The sequence below is a fragment of the Papio anubis genome, chromosome 4 (assembly GCF_008728515.1).
Source record: "Papio anubis isolate 15944 chromosome 4, Panubis1.0, whole genome shotgun sequence".
NCBI lineage: Eukaryota > Metazoa > Chordata > Mammalia > Primates > Cercopithecidae > Papio > Papio anubis.
The window spans coordinates 126,830,625-126,854,029 of NC_044979.1; the positions used below are offsets into that span (position 1 = coordinate 126,830,625).

General features: G+C 42.0%; 1 protein-coding gene across 1 annotated transcript in view; it reads left to right on the plus strand.

Annotated features, from left to right (window-relative positions):
* The first annotated feature begins 1,434 nt into the window (after window positions 1-1,434).
* The window catches only part of ZNF680 (zinc finger protein 680), a 48,014-nt gene continuing 26,043 nt past the window's right edge, over window positions 1,435-23,405 (plus strand). The window contains exons 1-3 of the mRNA XM_003895937.4: window positions 1,435-1,640; window positions 22,429-22,555; window positions 23,058-23,153. Of these exons, the coding sequence (XP_003895986.3) occupies window positions 1,611-1,640; window positions 22,429-22,555; window positions 23,058-23,153 (253 nt within the window). The 5' untranslated portion in view covers window positions 1,435-1,610. The remainder of the gene's footprint in view (window positions 1,641-22,428; window positions 22,556-23,057; window positions 23,154-23,405) is intronic.

Below are 23,405 nucleotides of genomic sequence, written 5' to 3' on the forward strand. Positions count from 1 at the left end.
TACCCTTGGAACTGAAGAGAGATGTTGGTAGGGAAAGACTTTCTCCTTATTTATGGCAGGAAAAGGATGTTCAAACCCGGTGTGGTAGCTCATGCCTGTAATCCCAGCACTTTGGGAGGCTGAGACAGAAGGATTACTTAAGGTCAGGGGTTCAGCCTGGCTGACAAGGGAAAATTCCATCTCTACTAAAAATACAAAAATAAGCCAGGCATGGTGGCACATGCCTGTAATCACAGCTACTCCGGGGAGGATGAGGCAGGAGAATCGCTTGAATCCAGAAGGTGGAGATTGCAGTGAGCCGAGATTGCACCACTGCACTCCAGCCTGGGCCTAAGAGAGAGACTCTGAAAAGAAAAGAAGAGAAGAGAAAGGAAAAGAAAGAAAAAAAGAGAAGAGAAAGGAAATAAAAAGAAAAGAAAACAGCAAAGGGATGTTCAGGATTTCATCTTCTGCTGTCAGAGCTGCACTTCAATGTGGCAGCTATTGGCCACGTGTGGCTACTGGGTGCATGGAATGTGGCTGGTCCAAACTACGATGTGGTAAGAAAGGTAAAATACATAGTTTTAATGTTTTTTCCCAAAATATATATAGTTTATTAATAATTACATGCTGGTCACATATTAAAATAATATTTTGGATATATTGGGTTAATTAAATTCCTACAATGAATTCCTTCTGTTTATTTTTTCTTTTTAAAATTTTCCTAGGCCGGGCGCGGTGGCTCAAGCCTGTAATCCCAGCACTGTGGGAGGCCGAGACGGGTGGATCATGAGGTCAGGAGATCGAGACCATCCTGGCTAACACGGTGAAACCCCGTCTCTACTAAAAAATACAAAAAACTAGCCGGGCGAGGTGGCAGGCGCCTGTAGTCCCAGCTACTCGGGAGGCTGAGGCAGGAGAATGGCGTAAACCCGGGAGGCGGAGCTTGCAGTGAGCTGAGATCCAGCCACAGCACTCCAGCCTGGGCGACAGAGCGAGACTCCGTCTCAAAAAAAAAAAAAAAATAAAATAAAAAAATAAATAAAAAATAAAATTTTCCTTCTAGAAAATTTAGAATTCACATGTGGCTCACATTCAATTTCAGAGGATTGCCTTTTTAAAAAGAATGTCAGGCTACCCGCTCAAAGGACAAGAAGCCAGGGAGCTCATAAAATTGGAAAATTTTAAACAATTGTTATTGCATTATTTTTATGTGTGAATAGCCACATAATACATTATTTATAAAGGCAAACGACCTTATACGCAAGGTTATATGCAAATACCCTCTGGGGTGGGCCTGGCTCCACTCAGGGAGGAAGCCCTGCATGAGAACGCTGCAGCTTGAATTTCACTTTCTTCGTTCAGCCCAGCAGCTGAGCACATATTCTGTCACTCAGGGCATTAGGGGGTGGGGCCCTAAACATTATCCAATCAGGGACGCTGGAATGGGACCCGTCCAATCAGGCACGCAGCTGGAGCGGACAGGACGGCTTCCGGGATTTGGCGGGGCCTTTGTCTCTAGCTGCAGCGGGAGCTCCAGGTCTAGTCTTCACTGCTCTGTGTCTTCTGCTCCTAGAGGCCCAGCCTCTGTGGCCCCGTTACCTGCAGGTATTGGGAGATGCACAGCTAAGATGCCAGGACCACCTGGAAGCCTAGAAATGGTGAGAGTGCCGGGTCCGACACCCCGAGAGAGGGGGAGGGGCTGGTTGGAACCGGTCGGAAGTGACTGTGGCAGGACTCCAGCCTCCCAGCACTGGGCTCCAAAATCCGCGGCCCAAGTTGTCCTTGGCGCAGCTCGGCCCTCGGTCCCCTTCAGCCATAAGATGGCGGCTGGGCTGACAGCCGGACCCCGGGCGTCCTGTCTCCTCCCTGTGCAGTGACTGTGCCTTGGCCTGGAGCCCTCGCTGGGCAGCTCTGCAGCCGCAGTGCCGCATCTCTGCCTGATAACTCGCAGTACTGGGTTCATGAATGGGAAGAGCTTTGGTCCGTGGGGTCCCAGTCCCTCCTTTTTTCTATTAAAAATTCATGGAAGTCACCGCAAAAATATTTAAAAATGTAATAGAAGAGTGGTTCAAAAATCGTAGAGCACCCAGCTATGATTTGTAATTTGTGGTCCATGGGAGGGGCTTGAAGGAAAGACTTTTAAGTGGTATGTGATAAATAAAACCAAATTCAATAATCGGTTAGGTACAGTTACATAGCTTCTTAATTTGTAAGATCAAGGTGGAAATTTTCTGGTTATGTAATCGGAGGGTACTTGGCAGTTTACAGTTGGTTAAGCATAAATTTTATTTCCCCCAATGTAACAATTTACAAAAAAAAATGTATTTGAGTTAGTTTTTTTTTTTTTTTTTGAGGTGGAGTCTCACTCTGTCGCCCAGGCTAGAGTGCAGTGGCGCGATCTCGGCTCACTGCAAGCTCTGCCTCCCGGGTTCACGCCATTTCCTGCCTCAGCCTCCCGAGTAGCTGGGACTGCAGGTGCCCGCCACCACGCCCGGCCAGTTTTTTGTATTTTTTTAGTAGAGACGGGGTTTCACCGTGTTAGCCAGGATGGTCTCAATCACCTGACCTCGTGATCCGCCCGCTTCATCCTCCCAAAGTGCTGGGATTACAGGCGTCAGCCACCGCGCCCGGCCCTAGTGTACATTTTTGATACTGTATTTTAATTATCATTGTTTGAGAAATCATTGGATGATACTTTTTAAAAGGTTTGTTTTCTGTTTGTAAAAATTTACTATAAGAAGAAAGCAAAGAGTAATCCCCGGACACTACTGTAAAAAATCTCTGTGCCTCTTTTCCTTTTATCTTCCCTAGTCACAGAGATCTTATCAGAATTTTGGGAGGTCAGGGTTTCCCTTTGGAAACTTTATGGGGTGGTACGTCCTCGGCCACCCTTCAGATTTTTCCTGGTCCTGGGTTTCAGTGCTGTCTGGGAATAAACCATGATACCCACTGTGGCTATGTCTGCCAGAGTGCCTAATGAATATCAGCTGGTGGGTCATTTTCTCCCGTAGGACTGCCTGAGGTACAAAGTGTAGCCTCTCCAGGGAGCAGGTGGACGCCCTGGGGCTGAGAGAAATTTTCTGGTGTACACTTCCTTGGAAAAGCTGACCCCTTGAGACATTACGATTGTCTTCACCCAACTCAGCTTCTGTTTCTTTGGGACACATTGTTGGTCAATCAGATGCTGGTATTAAGGGAAAAACATAGAAATAATTTCTGCCTTTGGGATTCTCTAAGGGGGCAGAAAAATAGTGAAAAAAATGATGAAAAAAGAGTGAAAGACAAATAGTGAAACATTTGTAGAGGCAATTAAAAGGTAAGAAAATATTTACAAATGCTATAGAAGAGGTGAGTTTCAGAAAACAATTAATATCTACGTATATTCCATTTGTTAAAAATTCTCATGTACTATTTTGTTTTCCAGACCGAGTTTAGTAATTGTCACAGGTAGTTTTTTTTATGGCTGGGTAATTTCTTTTCTTTTTCTTTCTTTTTTTTTTTTTTTGGAGACAGTCTCATTCTGTCACCCAGGCTGGATGGAGTGCAGTTGCACGATCTTGGCTTACTACAACCTCTGTCTCTCGGGTTCAAGCGATTCTCCTCCCTCAGCCTCCTGAGTAGCTGAGACTACAGGCGCTAGCCACCACGCTCAGCTAATTTTTGTATTTTTAGTAGAGATGGGGGGTTTCACCATGTTGGCCCATCTGGTCTCAAACTCCTAATCCTAATCAAGGTGCTCTACCCACCTTGGCCTCCCAAAGTATTAGGTTCACAGGCGTGCCGCATCCAGCCTAGCTGGGTAATTTCAAACAGAATTCCAGGCCTTAACTTTTAGAATGCTAGCTATCTAGGGAAAAAAATAGAGAACATCTCTCTTCCATTTTGGCTTTAGAAAATGAATACATTTCCGGCCGGGTGCAGTGGCTCACGCCTGTAATCCTAGCACTTTGGGATGCCAAGCGGGGGGTGGAGCACTTGAGGTCAGGAGTTCGAGGCCAGCCTGGACAACATGGTGAAGCCTTGTCTCTACTAAAAATACAAAAATTAGCCGAGCATGGTGGCACATACTTGTAATCCCAGCTACTTGGGAGGCCGAGGCAGGAGAATTGCTTGAACCTGGGGGGCAGAGGTTGCAGTGAGCCGAGATCACAGCACTGCACTCCAGCCTGGGCGAAAGAGTGAAACTTCGTCTCAAAAAAAACAGAAAAGAAAAGAAAATGAATACATTTCCACCAGAAAATGTGGTAGATAATTGGTGAAGGTACATAGATTCTTGAAAACGTTAGTACCTCTTTTTGCAAGGTGAATTTGTGACATTGAATATTTCTAGTCTATACCCTGTTATCTTGATTTCTGAGTTTCATGCTAAATTTTATGAGATAAAACTTGGTACCTCCTAGAAGTGTTTCCATATGACTAATTGTTACTACATAATTTTTAATGGAAATAATAAAATAATACATTTATTATCTAAAAGGAATACTTTTGCTTTTCCTATTGAGATGTAAAATGTAAGCATCTTCAGAAAAGTCCTCCCTGACCAGGCACAGTGGCTCAAGCCTGTAATCCCAGCACTTTGGGAGGCTGAGGTGGGTGGATCAACTGAGGTCAGGAGTTCAAGACCATCCTGGCCAACATGGCGAAACCCCGTCTCTACTAAAAAATACAAAAATTGGCCAGGCGTGGTGGCTCACGCCTGTAATCCCAGCACTTTGGGAGACTGAGGCGGGCGGATCATGAGGTCAAGAGATCGAGACCATCTTGGCCAACATGGTGAAACCCTGTCTCTACTAAAAAAAAAAATACAAAAAAATTAGCCGGGCGTGGTGGCAGGTGCCTGTAGTCCCAGCTACTGGGGAGGCTGAGGCAAAATGGTGTGAACCCGTGAGGCAGAGCTTGCAGTGAGCGGAGATTGCGCCACTGCGCTTCAGCCTGGGGGACGGAGTGAGACTCTGTCTCAAAAAAAAAAAAAAAAAAAAAATGCTGGGTGTGGTGGCAGGCGCCTATAATCCCAGCTCTACTAGGGAGGCTGAAGCAGGGAGATTGCTTGAACCCAGGAGGTGGAGGTTTCAGTGAGCTGAGATCTCGCTACTGCACTCCAGCCTGGGTGAGAGTGTGAGACTTTGTCTCAAAAAAGAAAAAAAAAAATTCCTTCCCTTACTTGAGCACTGTGTGCAAGTAATTTTGCTGAATGTTCAAACTGTTAGTTTCAAAAGCGAAATGAATAACTCAGACATGAAAATTAAAGCTTGAGCCCAGTGACTCCAAGCTAAGGCTAATATTGACCCTGCAAAAGGCCTAGCTCTTTTTGGGGAGCCTCCCCTGCAGATGTCTCAGGCTGCTCACCCCAGCCACGGAAGAACCTTTATACTGAGAAAAGCTACAGAGCTATGGAAAGCTGGGGACACACAGGCAGATGGAGTTAAGGTTAAGATGGAAGGGGATTGGGAGGGTCTTACTAAAGATGAAGTTGTGTTTTTGAGGCAGTTTCTGGACTTTGTAAAATGAAACGCAGATTTATGTAAAAAAAATTTAGAATTCCAAAGGAGGAAGCACCAACTATAAATCTTTAAAGATTGCAAAGTTTAGGCAGACTAGAGCTTTCTTTCTTTTTTCTTTTTTTTTTTTTCAGTCAATTTTGAAATTTATTTTGGTAATGTTGAGGACACACTGGGGAGAAAGAGAGACAAGTCACAATAGGATCTGTGTCCTGTGCTTTTTCCAAAGAGTGTTTTGGGAACTTCAGTATTTAAAGAGGAAAGAGCAAGTGGGAGGGCCGTGAGGCTCTGATTAGCACTCAGTGAATCTATATTTTACATGTGCAAAGAAAGGGTTCAGGGGAAGTCAATCATGCATTCCCCTCTCTCTCTCTCCCTCAGTAAATCTACATTTTATACAAGATAAAGTAAGCATGTGAAATTACAGCTATCTGTTTGGGAATAAAAGGAAGCCAATCTTTACATGACCCAGTCCCCAGCTTAACTTTTGGCATAGTGAGTTCAGCGTCCCAAGAGTTTATTTTCCTTCCACATGTATCTATAATTTTTGATGTTAACAAGTCAAGGGCAAAGTTTTCATTAGGAAGTTGGCAACTTCTAGAAAAGGCTTTATTCATTTGAGGGGCTATAAGGTATATGGATGTGCTTTGGTCAGGAATAGGCCGAGGCAGACATCCGGGCCAGAGTGACTCAGCAAGTTTGGAGCACAGGCATATAAATCCACTTGGTTTTTTTGTTTGTTTAGATTTTTGTTGTTTTTGAGACGGAGTCTTGCCCTGTCACCCAGGCTGGAATGCAGTGGTGCGATCTCAGCTCACTGCAACCTCCACTTCCTGGGTTCAAACAATTCTTCTGCCTCAGTCTCGTGAGTAGCTGGGATTACAGGCGCCCACTACCACACCTGGCTAATTTTTTATATTTCTGGTAGAGGCAGGGTTTCACCATGTTGTCCAGGCTGGTCTCAAACTCCTGACCTCAAGTGATCCACCCACCTTGGCCTCCCAAAGTGCTGGGATTACGGACTTGAGCCACTGTGCCTAGCCAGGGAGGACTTATTATATAGTCACAGTTATGTAGCCATAACATGGGAAGGTTCATCACCTGACTCAGAGCCACTGTTGTTTGTAAAAGGTATAACTGCCCTGGTGATACTGTGCATACGCCTGACGTCCAAAGAGAGAGAGTGAAGTTTTTGACCCTGTAAGGGAGAGCCAGCCTTGCAGGCCAGGGAATGCAGCTGCAGGCATGGGAGCGGCAGGAGTCTCAGAGCCCGAGCAGGCAGAGACAGACGGTGTAAGAGAGCTGCTGAATAAAACCATATTTCATCTGCCTATGGCCCCCTGTCTGTTCTTTCAGCTATCTGCCACCCATCCACCCACACTCCCTTGGGACCTCAGCATGGGCTGGAATCTGACTCTTGGCATGACAGGGGCTGGTGTTAGAGTGGGCATGCTTGCTCACTTTGATCCATCTCAGGTTGCAAAAGTACTTTTGTTTTTTCATTCAGCTTGATACATAATATGTTTAATCAAAAAGGCAGGCAGGCAAGGTGTCCACTGATTTTTCCGCAGACACCAAAACTACTGCATCATTTAAATGTGGGCTCAAGTCCTCAAAAGTCTCTTATTTTCCAGGCTCTGTGCTCTCATGCTTCTGAGCCTTTTAGAGACCCTGAGGTTTTATTGTATCCTGGCATGACTGACTTAGTCCCTGCTTCTCTGCTGCATGTCACTTGGGCTTAGCGAAGAGAGGTCACAGAGACCTGCAGCCCTGGGAAGCCAGTGTTTGGTGGGGGAGGCAGAAAATTCCAGTTTGATATGGGCTGGCATCCTTGCACAAGATCATGTCAATTCCTTGCTGGAAACCATCCTACTGATTGAAGAATACAATTAACCTGCCTGCTGGCCCCAGCCTCCAGTACCCACACAGTCTGGTTCCTGCCTCTCTGTCCAAATTCATTTCCCAACCCTCTCCCTCCACCTGCTAAGCCCCTGCCACAATGGTCTTTTTTCTTCAAACTTGACAAGCTCATTCCCACCTTAGAGCCTTTCTATTGGGTGTTCCTTTTACCTGGAATGTGCATTCCCAGATTTTCTCCCCACTTAAAAATCAGCTGAAATGTCCCCTTCTCAGGCAGGGCTTCCCTGACCACTCAAACAAATCACCGCCACTTTGCATGTTACTACCATGTTTTGTTTCCTTGTAATTATCCAAGCTTTGTTTGTTGTCTCCTCTCTCTGGAACATATGCTTCTTTAGGTTGGAAGCTCTGTCTGGTTTATCACTGTAGCTCTCGTGTACTTTTTGGCACATAGGAGATGCCCAGTGAATAACTGCTGAATGAAACAGTCACTGAGATGAGGGAGTGTGTCAGGAGAATGGTGCAGATGGCAGAACTGTCTCAGACTGTTTTCTGTGGGGAAGCAGGCCCCAGCCAGAGGCTGCTGGGTATAGGGAGCAGGGATAAAGCTGGAGAGATCCAGGCTTAGGTCAAGGATTTGACCCACTGCCTGGGGCTGGAAATAGTGTCTACATAGCACTGTCCTGTAGGACTTTCTGTGATAATGGCAATGTTCTGTGTCTGCACTGTCCAATAAAGTACTTCTGGCTTCTGACCTGCACTTGAATGTAGCTAGTGCAACTAGGGAACTGATTTAAATTAGATTTATGGGAAATTGAATTTATTTAACAAATGCACATTTAAACAGCCACATGAGACTGGGGCTACTGTTGAACAATGCAGCACTAGAGACGCTCAACTGGGACCCCCAAAGCCCCTTCATTCTGAGTCGTCAGCGTCTAAGTGCTGGAAGCTGGGTGGAACTCCAGAAGCAGCAAGTGGAGGCTCCATCCGGAAGGCCCTGGCTGCTCTGAGTGTCCTGAGAGGCAGCCCTGGTGTGCTGATCAGAATGGCCACTCCAGCCGCTTCAGCAGCAGCCCCCGTTACCTTCTAGGGCCTCAGGACAAGGGCTTTCTTTCATAGGGAGGAGGAAACAAGATTAAAAACAAGGTGGGAGGGGAATGGCAAATTGAAGGACAAAAAATTCAATTCTAGATGAGAGAATTGTTTTACCCTGAAGTCAGCATGTTCTTAGGAGGGACATAAAATGGGGTTCTGTGTTGGCTCAGACTGAAGGTAGCTCAATGTTCAGGAGCCTGTGGGAAGGAGAGAAACTTAAGTTTGATTAAAAAGTATTTTATTTTGAAAACTGAAGGCAAATTCAGCTAATTTTTTATAACGAAAATAATGTGCGGAGTCTGCTTCTGGCTACGTGTCAGGTAAGAAAAGAGAGCACCCACCATCGAAGTCATAATGGGAAGGGTGTTTCTTTTCATAAACTGTTCCTGGAGAACTCAAAGAATAAAAGAATTTTATTAATCACAACTTTTTACCAGGATTATCTATGTGCTTCATCCTTCTTCACCTTTATTCTTTGTCGTCCTGTACCTTTTTCCATTGACTTTTTTGGGCCTTTTGGTATCTTTTATAATAAACTGGTCAACATAACTAGAGTGTTTTGTTTAGTTTTGTGAGTAGCTCTATCAAATTATGTAATTGGAGGGAGTTTATAAGAGTTTCCAATTTTTAAACAGTAGGTCAGAGGCATAGATGGACCCGTGAGGTTTGTGACTGGCCTCTGGAGTGAGGATAGTGTTGTGAGACTGAGCCCTGAATCAGGGTCTGTGCTGACTCTGGATGGTGTCAGAATTCAAATGTTAGACAATTAGTTGGTGTTGGAGAATTGCTTTGTGTTCAGCAAATACAGATTTGGTGCCAGAAGGAAAATATCACAGAGGCCTGGCCTGGAATGGAACTCTGGGTGTCTGGAAATGAGAAGCTCTGCTCTCCTGTACACAGGCTATCACACTACACCATTGTCCTGGAATTCCAGGTCTCTTCCCAGGGTGAGAGAGGACTGAAAACTTAGAGGAAATTAGCTGTGATAACAGGCCCCCTTTTCCCACAGCTGCCACTCCAGGATTCCTACCCACTCACAAACATACCCACTGGAAATTGATGTGTCCACACTCCTCCCAGGACTAGGCACCACCATCAGGAATTTCACCACAGCATTTTTGATCCTAGTGTTTTTTTCCCCAAAAATCCACAAAAGTGTTTACAGTCTCCTGCATATCCCCACCCCCAGACACTGAATCTGCAGCAGCAACCTGCTTCCTCCACGACCGACGGTTCTGTACCACCTGTTCATAATCTCATCTGCCTGCCCAGACACAGAAATAAACGAGTACAGCTCCACGTGGGCCGCTATCTGTAGGACAAAGCAGTCCTTCCACCTACATTGCACTCTCCCCCACCCATGGATTTTATTCCTTTTAACTTTTATTTTTGTTTCAGGGTCGGGGTAAACGTGCGAGTAGTTATATAAGCAAAATTGTGGCATGGGGGTTTGGTGTAGATTATTTTGTTACTGAGGTACTATGCATAGCATAAACAGGTATTTTTTCTAGTCCTTTCTATCCTCCCACCCACCACCCTCAACTCGGCCTGTGTCTGTTTTTCCTCTTCTTGTCCTCCGCCTCCTGGGTTCAAGCAATTCTCCTACCTCAGCCTCCTATACTACAGGTGCATGCAACCATGGCCGGCTAATTTTTGTATTCTTAGTAGAGATGGGTTTCACCATGTTGGCCAGGCTGGTCTCAAACTCCTGACCTCAAGTGATCTGCCTGCCTCGGCCTCCCAAAGTGCTGGGATTATAGGTATGAACCACCATGCCCGGCCTTGGGGTAAATTTTTTTTTTCTGAGACTGAGTCTTGCTCTATCGCCCAGGCTGGAGTGCAGTGGCGTGGTCTTGGCTCACTGCAACCTCCACCTCCTGGGTTGAAGTGATTCTCCTGCCTCAGCCTCCCAAGTAGCTGGGATTACAGGCATGCGCCACCATGCCCGGCTAATTTTTGTATCTTTAGTAGAGACGGAGTTTCACCATGTTGGCCAGGCTGGTCTTGACCTCCTGACCTCATGATCTGCCCGCCTCGGCCTCCCAAAGTGCTGAGATTACAGACATGAGCCACCACACCCGGACAATTTTTATATTTTTAGTAGAGACAGGGTTTCACCATGTTTGCCAGGATGGTCTCAATCTCCTGATCTCGTGATCCGCCCACCTTGGCCTCCCAAAGTTCTGGGATTACAGGTGTGAGCCACCGTGCCCGGCCTGCCTTATGGTAAAATTTTTAAAATTCCTTACAAATTGTGAGTAGTAGACCTTTGTCAGAAGCATATTTTGCAAATATTTTCTTTTTATTGTGTAGGTAGGTTGTTTACTCTATTGATAGTTTGCTTTGCTGTGAAGAAGCTCTTTAGTTTCTTTAGGTCTTATTAAGTTTTGCTTTTGTTGCAATTGCTTTTGGTATCTTCATCATAAACTCTTTGCCAGTTCCTATGTCAATAATATTTATCCAATTGACATAGGTATTTTAGATTTTTCTTTCAGAATTTTTTTACCATTTTATGTTCTACATTTAGGTCTTTAATCACCTGGAGTCGATTTTTTTTTTTTATATTGTGTAAGGAAGGCATCCAGTTTCAGTCTTTTACATAGTGCTAGCTGGTTTTTCCAGCACCATTTATTAAATAGGGAATTCTTCCTGCATTGCTCTTGTGAGATTTGTAGAAGATCAGATGGTTGTAGGTGTGTGGCATTATTTCTGGGCTCTCTATTCTGTTTCGTTGTTCTATGAGTCTGTGTTTGTACCAGTATCATGCTGCTTTGGTTACTGTACCTCTGTTGTATAGTTTGAAGTCAGGTAACGTAATGCCACCTGCTGTGTTCTTTTTGCTTGTAATTGCCTTGGCTATTCAGGTTTTTTTTTTTTTTTTTTTTTTTCCGGTTTCATATAAATTTTAAAATTCCTTTTTTTTTTTTTTTTTTTTTAAGTTCCATGAAGAATGGTTTTGGTAGTTTGATAGAAATAGCATTAATTCTGTAAATTTCATTTGGCCGTATGGCTATTTTAATGATATCAATTTTTTCTTTTTTTTTTTTTTTTTTTTTTTTTGAGACGGAGTCTCGCTCTGTCGCCCAGGCTGGAGTACAGTGGCCGGATCTCAGCTCACTGCAAGCTCCGCCTCCCGGGTTTATGCCATTCTCCTGCCTCAGCCTCCCGAGTAGCTGGGACTACAGGCGCCCGCCACCTCGCCCGGCTAGTTTTTTGTATTTTTTAGTAGAGACGGGGTTTCACCGTGTTAGCCAGGATGGTCTCGATCTCCTGACCTCGTGATCCGCCCGTCTCGGCCTCCCAAAGTGCTGGGATTACAGGCTTGAGCCACCGCGCCCGGCCGATATCAATTTTTTCTATCCATGAGCATTAAATGGCTGCCCATTGGCTTGTGTCATCTCTGACTTCTTTAAGAAGCATTTTGTAATTTTTGTCATAGAGATTTTTCACCTCCCTGGTTAGCTGTATTCCTAAACATTTTATTATTTTTGTAGTTATTATGAATGGGATTTTTTTTGATTTGGCCTTTGGTTGAATGTTGTTGATGTTCAGGGATGTTACTGATTTTTGTACACTTATTTCGTATCCTGAAACTTCTACTTTCTAGTTTGTGTGCATAGATTTTCTAGTTCATGTTCATAGAAGTGTTCATAGTCAATGTTATTTGTATTTCTGTGGGGTCAGTGGTAGTGTCTTTTTTTGTCATTTCTAATTGTGTTTATTTGGACCTTATTTCTTTATTATTGCAGCTAGTGGTTTATCTTATTTTTTTTTTTTTTTACAAAGATTTAACTCCTGGATTTTTTGGTCTTGTATATTTTTTTCTGTTTAAATTTTCAGTTCAGATCTGATTTTGGTTATTTCTTGTCTTCTAGCTTAGGGGTTGGTTTGCTCTTGCTTTCTCTCCTTTTATTCATGGTGTTAGGTTGTTAAATTGAGATCTTTCTAACTTTTGGGTGCGAGCTTTTAGTGCTATAAATTTCTCCTTAACACTGCCTTAGCTGTGTTGCAGAGATTCTGGTATGTTGTATCTTTGTTCTCATTTTTTGCAATGAACTTGATTTCTGCTTTAATTTCATTATTTACTCAAAAGTCATTCAGGCTCAGGTGGCATAATTTCCATATACTTGTATCATTTCAAGTGTTTTTTTTTTTGTACTGAATTATATTGTTATCAAGCTGTGCTCTGTGTGTGTGGTTGGTGTAATTTTTGGAATTTGCTGAAGATTGTTTTATTTCTGATTGCGTGGTCAATGTTAGAGTGTGTGTCACATGGTAATGAGAAGAATGTATAGTATGTTGTTTTTAGATTAAGAGTTCTGTAGGACTATTTGTCCAAGTGTTGAGTTTAGGTCCTGAGATCTTTGTAAAGTTTCTGCCCTAAGAATCTTAAGAGTGTCTGTGGGGTGTTGTAGTCTCCCACTATTATTGTGTCAGAATCTAAGTCTCTTCATAGGTCTCTGAGAACTTGCTTTATTCATGGGCATCCATAGATTTTTTTTATGACACCTTTCTGTATTCTGCTTTTTCTCTCTGTAAACTTTCAAGGGCACACAGTGTGCCCAGGGCCACTCCTTAGATGCCTGAATCTAGTGTCTACTGAAATTCAGATATTCAAGAGCATGTCTAAAGACTTGGCTGTTATAGGAGAAAATAAAAATAAGAGGCTTTATTTTCCTGCCTGAAAATAAGGAAGGCTATTATCCTCATCTCTCTTTTCTTAAAGCATTTGGATTATATGTACTTTTTTCCTCTGCTTTATTGAAATATATGTAAATCATATAAATCATATTAACCTAGGTGTAGCTAAATAAACGGTTCAGTATATAACAGTGGAGTTGGAATTAGCCTTGGTTTCTATTTATTACTTCAGAACAATTAGCATTGTCAGGTGAAGCATTTGTAGACAACCTATAATCATATACTTTTTTTTTTTGAGATAGAGTGTTACTTTATTGCCCAGGCTGGAGTGCAGTGGCAATCTCAGCTCACTGCAACTCCATCTCCCAGGTTCAAGCAGTTCTTCTGCCTCGTCCTCCCGAGTAGCTGGGACTACCAGCATGTGCTACCACGCCTGGCTAATTTTTATATTTTTAGTAGAGACAGGATTTTGCCATGTTGGCCAGGCTGGTCTCGAACTCCTGACCTCAGGTAATCTGCCCGTCTCGACCTCCCAAAGTGTTGGGATTACTGGCGTGAGCCACCACGTCTGGTCAACATTAATATAAATTAAAGAATATTTTCTACAATAATATAAATATAAGGCCACAATATTTACTTTGAACGAAACCCTTAGTCATTTTAATATTATTATTTCTACTTTTTGAATAAAAAGTGTTTTAACTGAATTATGGTTAAAGAAAATTTTCACGAATCTTACATTACGACCAGTACATTAAAATTATTTATATTTAGATACGTATCTCTAACATCCAAATAAAATTTAGTACCATATTGTTACAGTAGATGTTAGTCTTACATACTTATTACTTATCCAGTAGGGATAACAATAAGTAAGCATGATTTTAGTGTCTTTTTTTTTTTTTTTTTGAGACGGAGTTTTGCTCTTTTTGCCCAGGCTGGAGTGCAATGGCGCAATCTCAGCTCACCGCAACCTCCGCCTCCTGGGTTCAAGCGATTCTCCTGCCTCAGCCTCCTGAGTAGCTGGGGTTACAGGCATGTGCCACCATGCCTGGCTAATTTTGTATTTTTAGTAGAGACGGGGTTTCTCCATGTTGGTCAGGCAGGTCTTGAACTCCCGACCTCAGGTGATCCACCTGCCTCGGCCTCCCAAAGTGCTGGGATTATAGGCGTGAGCCACTGCGCCCGGCCATTTTTGTGTCTTTCATTTCAGTAAGTTAGAATGCTGCTATTAAAGAACAAATAAACACAAACGATCTGACCACCAAAAAACTATAATAGCTCTCCTCTTAACTGTGTTGCAAGCTCAAATATATTCTACTATATAAACAAAATCAGATTCTAATTTTTCATCAAAAAGTGCTGGTGGTGACCGGGCACAATGGCTCATGTCTGTAATCACAGCACTTAGGGAGACCAACACGGGTGGATTTACGGTCAGGAGTCCGAGACCAGAATGGCCAACATAGTGAAATCCCATCTCTACTAAAAATACAAAAATTAGCCAGGTGTGGTGGCAGGTGCCTGTAATTCCACCTACTCTGGAGGCTGAGGCAGTAGAATTGCTTTAACCTGGGAGGCGGAGGTTGCAGTGAGCTGAGATCATGCCACTGCACTCTAGCCTGAGTGACAGAATGAGACTCCATCTCAGAAAAAAAAAAAGTGCTGGTGGATGTAGTCAGATGTATTCCGATAGAATCCCCCTTTCAATAGCTAAAAGATGAGAGAGCAGCAGAGATGGAGGAATCTTATAAAATTCTACTGAGAATATGCTCCCTTCTTCATAATGCTCATGTTTCTCATGCTGAGAGTCTTCATAATGCTCATGTTTCTCATGCTGAGAGTAGCTGTGTAATTTGGGTATTTAGAGATAAATATTTTATAGTGAAATATTTTCTGGCTGACTTCATCAATCTTACATATAATCTGAGTGTTTTCTCAAGATACATTTATTTTTTTCTCTCAATATAATCTTGCTGAGACTGAGAGCTGTTTTTTTCTCCAGTGCTTTGAGTGTCTGTTTCAGAAGCCATTTTAGCATTTCACAGTGTCCATGAATGAGGTGGGCTGTCATAGTGGAACTCTTGGAGCTATCTTTTTCCAGACTCATGCTGGAAATCCAGCAGAACGTTTTCCATGTCACCATTTTAAATAGAAACAGCCTAAAACACTGTTCCCTTTCTCCTTATTGTGAAGGTGCGATCCTACCCAGGAAGCCTGCAGGCTCTCCTCCTGCAGCTCAGGCTTCATTCTTTGATGTGGTGCTGGAGGGCTGCTGTGGCAATTGGGGTTCATGTGAGATGTGACCTGCCAGCTGTTCACCCTGTATTGTGAGTTGTACCTCAGTGGCAGAGGGTAGGGGTCAAGAGAAAACTCCAGCCACCAGGAGTGGGCATGCAGAAGTTCTGTAGTCCAACGCTCGGGGAGTAGAGAGCCATTGCTTCAAAATGTAAATAGCCAAAATGATAGCACCCTTTTCAAATGTTTCTATAGGAGACTGAGAGCCTACCTTCAGCAGGCACCTGGTTTTATATTGCAAAACTACCCTCTGTCATGAAGATCTTAAAAGTTTATTTTGTAATTATATGTAACAAATTGACATACACAGATGGCCTCCCCAATTACCAGGTGAATTCAGAATGAACTGTGCATGACATGGTGCTGTAAGTTTTTCTACTCTTGGGCTAATTATGGTGACCATCTTTCTGTCTTTGCAATCTGTTAAGCAGATTGACCTTGATGCATGTCAAATTCTGGATTAATTGTGTAATGTAACAGTTTTATTTCTGTTCAGTCATTGTGGAGTTGCTCTAAGGCTGGAGAAAATTTGTCTTTTAATTATATTTCCCAAGAACTGTCTAGAATTACCAGACATGACATAAACATATAAGGTGCCAACCAAGCTTTACTCTAGAGGGTCCTTTCCCTCTCAGGCTTCCAGTCCATTCACAGTTGTGCTGCAGAATGCATGCTGTCCCCTAAATATGCAGGCAGAATTGCTTCTCTGCCTGTTTGATAATCTGTAGTCCTCTATAGTCACTTTTAAAGAGGTTAGACCAAATTTCACAGGGCAGCAATCAACCATTTTACCTCTTTCAGTGACTCTTGTATCTTCAGACCTGAAACTGATTCAGAGACCATGAGGCTCACAAACTTAGTAACATGTGTGCAGTGAGTAGAAATGAGAATCTCCGCTTTCTCTTTCCTCATGTTGCTAAAATGTCCATAAATCTGCAGGTAACACCAGCTACTACTCCATTTATTCAGGACCTAAATCTGAACTCCAAATTCTGAATCTGGATCTTGAGATTTTGGGAAAAAATAAAACATTTTATCTGAAAAATGCATGTCCATTTACTTATAAGACTGAGAGACATTTAAATGAGACCACAATTATGTCTTTCTTGCTTCTTTTAGCAAGAAAGATTTATCTCTTAAAACTGCTTACTATAGCCATAAGTAGCTATAAATTAAACTAATAATTCCATGCTGGATACTATAACCCACACCCTATAGCTTAACAATGTATAGCCAATTAGTAATCAATTTTATTTTTGTAAATAAGAATTTCTAACAACTTTATATCAGTCCAGTCTCTTTCCCTCTATTTTTGCCTGTACAAATCTACTTGTAACTGCTGCTAATCAAAGTGTAAATTTTTGACAATTTGAATCTTTGCTCTCAAGTTACAGTCTTCAAGCTTGACCCAAATAAACTGTCTACTTATGTTCATGTTGCCTCAGTTTTTTTTTTTTTTTTGTGACGGACTCTTGTTCTTATTGCCCAGGCTGGAGTGCAATGGTGCAATCCCTGCTCACTGCACCCTCTGCCTCCCAGGCTCAACCAATTCTCCTGCCTTAGCCTCACAAGTATCTGGGATTACAGGCACGTGCCACCACACCCAGCTATTTTTTTTTTTTTGCATTTTAAGTAGAGACGGGGTTTCACTTTGTTGGCCAGGCTGTTCTTGAATTCCTGACCTCAGGTGATCTACCTGCCTTGGCCTCCCAAAGTGCTGGGATTACAGATGTGAGCCACCATGTCCAGTGTCTCAGTTTTTTTTTTTTTTAATTAAAAAAAAATTTTTTTTTAGGTAGACATACCATTTAGAATGTGCTAAAACAGCCTCTGTGAGGGGAAGTCTCCTTTGGTTGTGCCCCATTTGCTGTAACACCCAAGAACGCAGAGCTAGGTTAATCCCACCTAGAATCTGCACATAATAAGGTTTGGCCTCTGCCTGGGATTTACAATACAGGGCCAGACTTAGGATTGAGAATGTACAGAAAACCAACAGGAGGCATGTTCTGCATTGTGAGATGTCAACATAGACATTCTAAAGTTCCCTTCTGAGAGTATGGCTGCTTGAGCTTTTCTGATCTTATTCAGTGACCTGCTACAGTTTTGTGAGAGGCACCAGGTGTAAATAGAATCTCATGGGAGAATCCGTAAGTGTAAACAAGCATCTTAGGAGTGAGAGATCAAGGCCACAGAGTATCCAAAGCCATGACCACAACTATATCTACCTGTAAAATGTGGTACTGGAGTAGAGTATTCTTGTCCTTCCTCTAACCCAAGAGCTAGCTCATCAGGACAGGTGATCCAAATTCTGGAGCTCCACCAGGGCAGTTTCATTCTTTTTTTTTTTTTTTTTGAGACGGAGTCTCACTCCATTGCCCAGGCTGGAGTGCAATGACATGATCTCAGCTCACTGCAGCCTCTGCCTCTCAGGTTCAAGCGATTCTCCTCCCTCAGCCTCCCGAGTAGCTGGGATTACAGGCACATGCCACCATGCCACACTAATTTTTGTATTTTTAGTAGAGACAGGGTTTCACCATGTTGGCCAGTCTGGTCTCAAACTCCTGACCTTGTGATCCGCCCACCTCAGCCTCCTAAAGTGCTTGAATTACAGGCATGATGAGCCACCGCGCCCAGCTAGTTTCGTTTTTTACATAGGATCACCCTGAGTCTCTCCTGCCTGGCACATCATCGGGTCATCAGCCCAGGGTCATTGGGAACCCTCTTACAATCACCTAGGCATCTTTGAGACATTTGAGGTTGTCCAGAGCAGAACTGTGTCAGGCTGACAAGAGTGGTTAATTATGCTTCTGTCTCAGTGTAAGAGAAATGAGTCAGTCTGCATTTGTTCCTCCCCTCATACAAGAGATGTCTTGGTTGGTACCCAGATGAGAGTTTCTCAAGTTTCCTGGTACTTGGGTGAAAAAAAAAGAAAGGGCCTGGAGACTCAAATAGATAAACTAATTGCTTCCATTTTATATGGCCATTAGAAAATAGTTGAAGCAACCATTGTTCCTACCATGCAGGAACTTTAAGTCTAGACTAGTAACTGGATAAATGGTTGAATGAAGCATTATATGGTTGGTACAATGTATAGCATTATATGGTTGGTACAATGTGTGGAAAAAAAAAAACCTTGGCCTTTGGCCACTTTCTTTATATTGTTGTGACTTCTGATGTCATCACCTGAAGGGATATTTATGAACAGAAGAGTTGTTATTGTTTGTATTCTTTTTTACTTTCCTGTTAATACATATTTATGTTCTAATAAAATTACCCTAGAAAACCTTAAGGAATTTGTTTAAATTACTTATTGACATGGCAGTGGCTAAAAGAAATTAGAGTTACACAAACTCTATAATATAAGTTTCTCTTAGGTAAGCTAAAAAAAAAATCAGAACTGGAAATACCTCAATGGCGTAGAGAGCAGAATTCTACATAGGGTCCACTCCCTCCCCCAGTTCTAAGATTCACTCTTTTTGGAGGCCTTATTTAGGTCTGGCCCCACTGTGGAGTCTTGCCTCACCAAACTGATTAGAAGAAATTAGTTTTGGCTGGTGAGTCCTGCAGCCTTTTTAGAATTGGTGCCCATAACTCTTTGAAACCCAGAAGCAGATAAATGGCAAAAATAAAGTATTTATTTTGGGGCCTTAATTTTTTATTTTTTATTTTTTTTATCAAAACCAGGACTTGCTGAGATGTTCCATGTAGCAACTTGTTTTCTGTTACTGCAGATTTAGTAGTTGCTCCATAAGCCACAAAAAAGTAAATATAAACACAATAAAAAATTTTTCTAAACTACATTAAGCTTTTCTGTATCCCTCTCATCTGTCTATATTTAGCTTTTATTTTATACATCTTCAAAAAAAAAAATCAGTGACAGAAACAGAAGAAATAAAAATCCTGGGCTCTTTATCCTGAGATTTATTGAACACCTCGTACCAACTCCCAGGGTGTTATGAGGATTAAATCAAATAATGTATTTTTCCCAGCACAATGCTCTGTAACACTTGAGGACATAGCACTTGCTTAATAAACGTTACGCTAGTGCATGTGTACATGTTGTTTTCCGAATGCAGACTCATTCAAACGTTGCTCCCTTTTGTTTCCTCTGTAAACTTTAAAGGAGCAGCAAAGAATATGATACTTGAGGATGGAGATTGGTTGTCTTTGTGTTGTGATGAGAGTGCTGAGTTTAAGGGAGTCTGTGCTGTGCCTGCTTTCTCCAGCTAATGCTGATAATGAGCCCAGGAAGAGCAACATCAGCATTGACAGGGGATTTGTTTAAAACACCCATTCATGGACCCTTTCCAAACCTGCAGAATCACATTACATAGAGTGGGACCAAAACTATCAAGTGATTTATAAGCTCATTAAAGCTTGAGAGGCAATGCTTAGCTAAGTGGTTATCAGCCCAGGCTTCTAATTAGGATTACATGGCTAATTTAAAAAATCTTACTTCTGCCGTTTCCACAGGTTCTGTTAATTGTTCTTGGTGGAAGCATCCATACTGTTCTAAGTAAGGGCCTCATGTGAGTCTTAAAATGAGGACAGAGTCAAGTATGAGGGGTTCAGGATACATTCATGAGAGATAAGTTCTACCTTTGCATTCAGGGTTGGTCACAGGGCCTGTTCTGTTCAGGTTTGGTAGAGACAGGTCAGTGTGGCCCATATTGCCATTATTGTAGCAGAAATTGGTGGTGTCTGTGCCAGGGGAGGGCACCTGAGAACAGGAAAAGGAAAAGGAAAATGTATATGTTTAAGAGACGGAGTCTCACTCTGTCGCCCAGGCTGGAGTGCAGTGGCACTATCTCAGCTCACCGCAACCTCTGCCTTCTGGGTTCTAGCAATTCTCCTGCCTCAGCCTCCTGAATAGCTGGGATTACAGGCTCATGCTGCCATGCCCGCCTTATTTTTTTGTGTTTTAGTACAGATGGGGTTTCACCATGTCGCCCAGGCTGGTCTCGAACTCCTGAGCTCAGGCAATCCACCAGCCTTGGCCTCCCAGTGTGCTAGGATTACTGGCCTGAGCCACTGTGCCTGGCCGAGAAACTTATATTTTTATCTTCATGGAGTGTCTCATTGTTCCTGAATCCCTTCTTGTATAAAGGACAGAAGTAGGTGGACTTTTTCTCCAGGTTTTGGTTTTTCTGCCTGTGGGTGTGGCGGTAGCAGGTAAACAGGGGGTGCTGATACCTTTAGAGGCATGTTCTCAAGATACGAGTGTAATTTGTCCAGAGAATCTCATCTGAGAAGGAATTCCAAAAAAGGAGAAAGAGGAAGAATTGGTTCTTTTTTTTACTTAAACCTGTCTCAGATCAAGAGCTGTGTCCACTCTTCCTCCTGGAATACCATGTGTTTAGTACTTGCAAACCTTTACTTCTCTGCTTGATCTTTTCCTCCCTAATGAGCTAGTTTCAATTACTTTAAAAATTCATTATAATAGTCAAGGGTCTCTGAAAAATATTTTTCCTATGTACCAGAGCCGCCTTTATATTCTCTGCATCGTGGCTTCTTATGTGCCACGCAGAATTCTCATGAATTTATAATCTGCAATATTAAAAATATTTCCTTTGTAGCTGTTGAATTATGGGAATGTGTGGATACTCAAGATTTCTACTGGGGAAAAGCTGGGGTCCTTAGTAAAGAAAAAGAACATGTAATGTTGAGGATCCACCTGTGTTCTCCATTAGCTCTATACAGAAAAGGACCAAGAAAATGCTTATTTAAACAGAATGGCATTTATCACCCAGGAAGTTCTGAAAAAATTTTTAGGAGATTCCTGCTCTCTAGGGTGCTGAAGAAAGACTACTTAAAATCACTAACAGTACAGTAAATAGGAGACATCTGTATTTTGAACTTTGCATAAAATTCATGTTTCTTTATGGTTAAATTTAGATTATAATTTACTTTTCGGGAGCAGTATTCCAGCAGTGATGCTGTGTTCTTTGTGCGTCAGCACATCATAAAAATTTGTTCCTAGTGCAGTTGATGTTAATGATTCACTTGGCTAAAGCGTTCTCTGACAAGTGTTTTTTTTTTTTATAGAGTTAATTACTTTTCATTAGTAAGTATCTTCATACAGCTGATGTGCATAAATTATCACATTTGATTGGGCAGCTGCCTTTTTTTCTTAGGTTTTATTTGCATATATGTCTTTGGAAGATGAAGGCTCTCATCTTTATTTACAAGCCAGAAAAACTGGGAAAAACACAGGTTCTTTTTTGTTTGTTTGTTTGTTTTAGATGGAGTCTCGCTCTGTTGCCCAGGCTGGAATGCACTGGTGCAATCTCAGCTCATTGCAACCTCCGCCTCCTGGGTTCAAGCGATTCTCCTGCCTCAGCCTCCCAAGTAGCTGGAATTACAGATGCACACCATTGTGCCCGGCTAATTTTTACATTTTTTTTAGTAGAGATGGGGTTTCGCTATGTTGGGCAGGCTGGTTTCGAACTCGTGACCTCAGGTGATCTGTCTGGCTCAGCCTCCCAAAGTGCTGGGATTACAGGCGTGAGCCACTGTGCCCGGCCAACACAGACTCTTGTACTTAGTGGATGTTTGACAAAATATTCTTCTTGGGCCAAAAACATTGGCATTACTGGTGAGCTTGTTGGAAATTCAGAAATTCAAACTTTATTCTAGATCCTTAAAAAAAAATCGGCATAATAAGATCTTCAGTTTATTGTACACATTAAAATTTGAGATGTACCTTCTAACTCAAGGTGTCTTTTCCATCTGAAAAATATATACAACTTGTTGTGTATGATGTAAATATAGCATTCAAAAATTTACACGTTTGTATTCATGTCTTTTTATACTTTTTCATTCAAAAAAGTATATATACACTGATGTTGTGGATCTTGTGCTGTTCTGTTATCTGAGTTAAAGAATACATTAGATAATATTTCTGCATTTAAATTTATTTTATTGTATAATTTTAGTCACTCCTTTAAGTCAGAATCAGTTTTCTATATTGTCTTACTTTGCCTTGAGCCAAAATAAAAATTGTGCCCATGGTTATTTAGTAAATATATATGTGTGTGTTTGTGTTTTTCAGGGACCATTGACATTTAGGGATGTGGCCATAGAATTCTCTCTGGAGGAGTGGCAATGCCTGGACACTGCACAACGGAATTTATACAGGAAAGTGATGTTTGAGAACTACCGAAACCTGGTCTTCCTGGGTGAGGATAACTTCAACACACAATTCCTAATATGCCTTAAAGGTTTTATTTCTCTGTTTTTGTATAACTTGTGGTAATTTGTGCTTTGCATAAATGAGTTTCAGATCCCTGTTTTCAAGAAAACCTTTGAGATTTGTCCGTGTAGAAAGAAAATTTCTTTATTATGTTTCATCTTGACCTGAACTTTACACATTCCTGAGCTGATCTGTATCCTTCGCTTTAGATTAGTGGTAATTACAGAAATGTGATGGCATAAAATGTTGTTGCCCACACCTTAAAATTTAATTGCCACCACCAATTTTTGATTCAGTAGTACTGGGTAGTGAAATTAAAGACCTACAAATTTTAAGTATTTTCTCACTATTTAGAAATGTCTTATAAATTAGTAATTTGGGATTAATTTACTAGAATATGCTATGACATTCTCTTTACTGAGCACATTAGTAGGTCAGTAATTGGAGGAGATGAGCAAGATTCATGTTATTTATTTTTAATAAAACAGGTATTGCTGTCTCTAAGCCTCACCTGATAACCTGTTTGGAGCAAGGAAAAGAGCCGTGGAATAGGAAGAGACAGGAGATGGTAGCCAAACCCCCAGGTAGGTGAGAATGATAGCGAATACAACAGGTGACACAGATGAGAGGTCCAAAGGTCAAAGAGAAAGTCAGTTCTTGACATGGAATTTGGGAAGCTATGTTCCAGAGAAAGTAGTTTCTGGGAAGCTCAGTTTCTTTTCTCTTGTTCTCACATAGGGGCATCTTCTTTCTTATGCTCTTAAATTCTCTAAAAATTCTACTTCCCCATCAGTGATCTTCCTTCAAGTTATGTGAGCCAGAATCCTCTTTGTGGC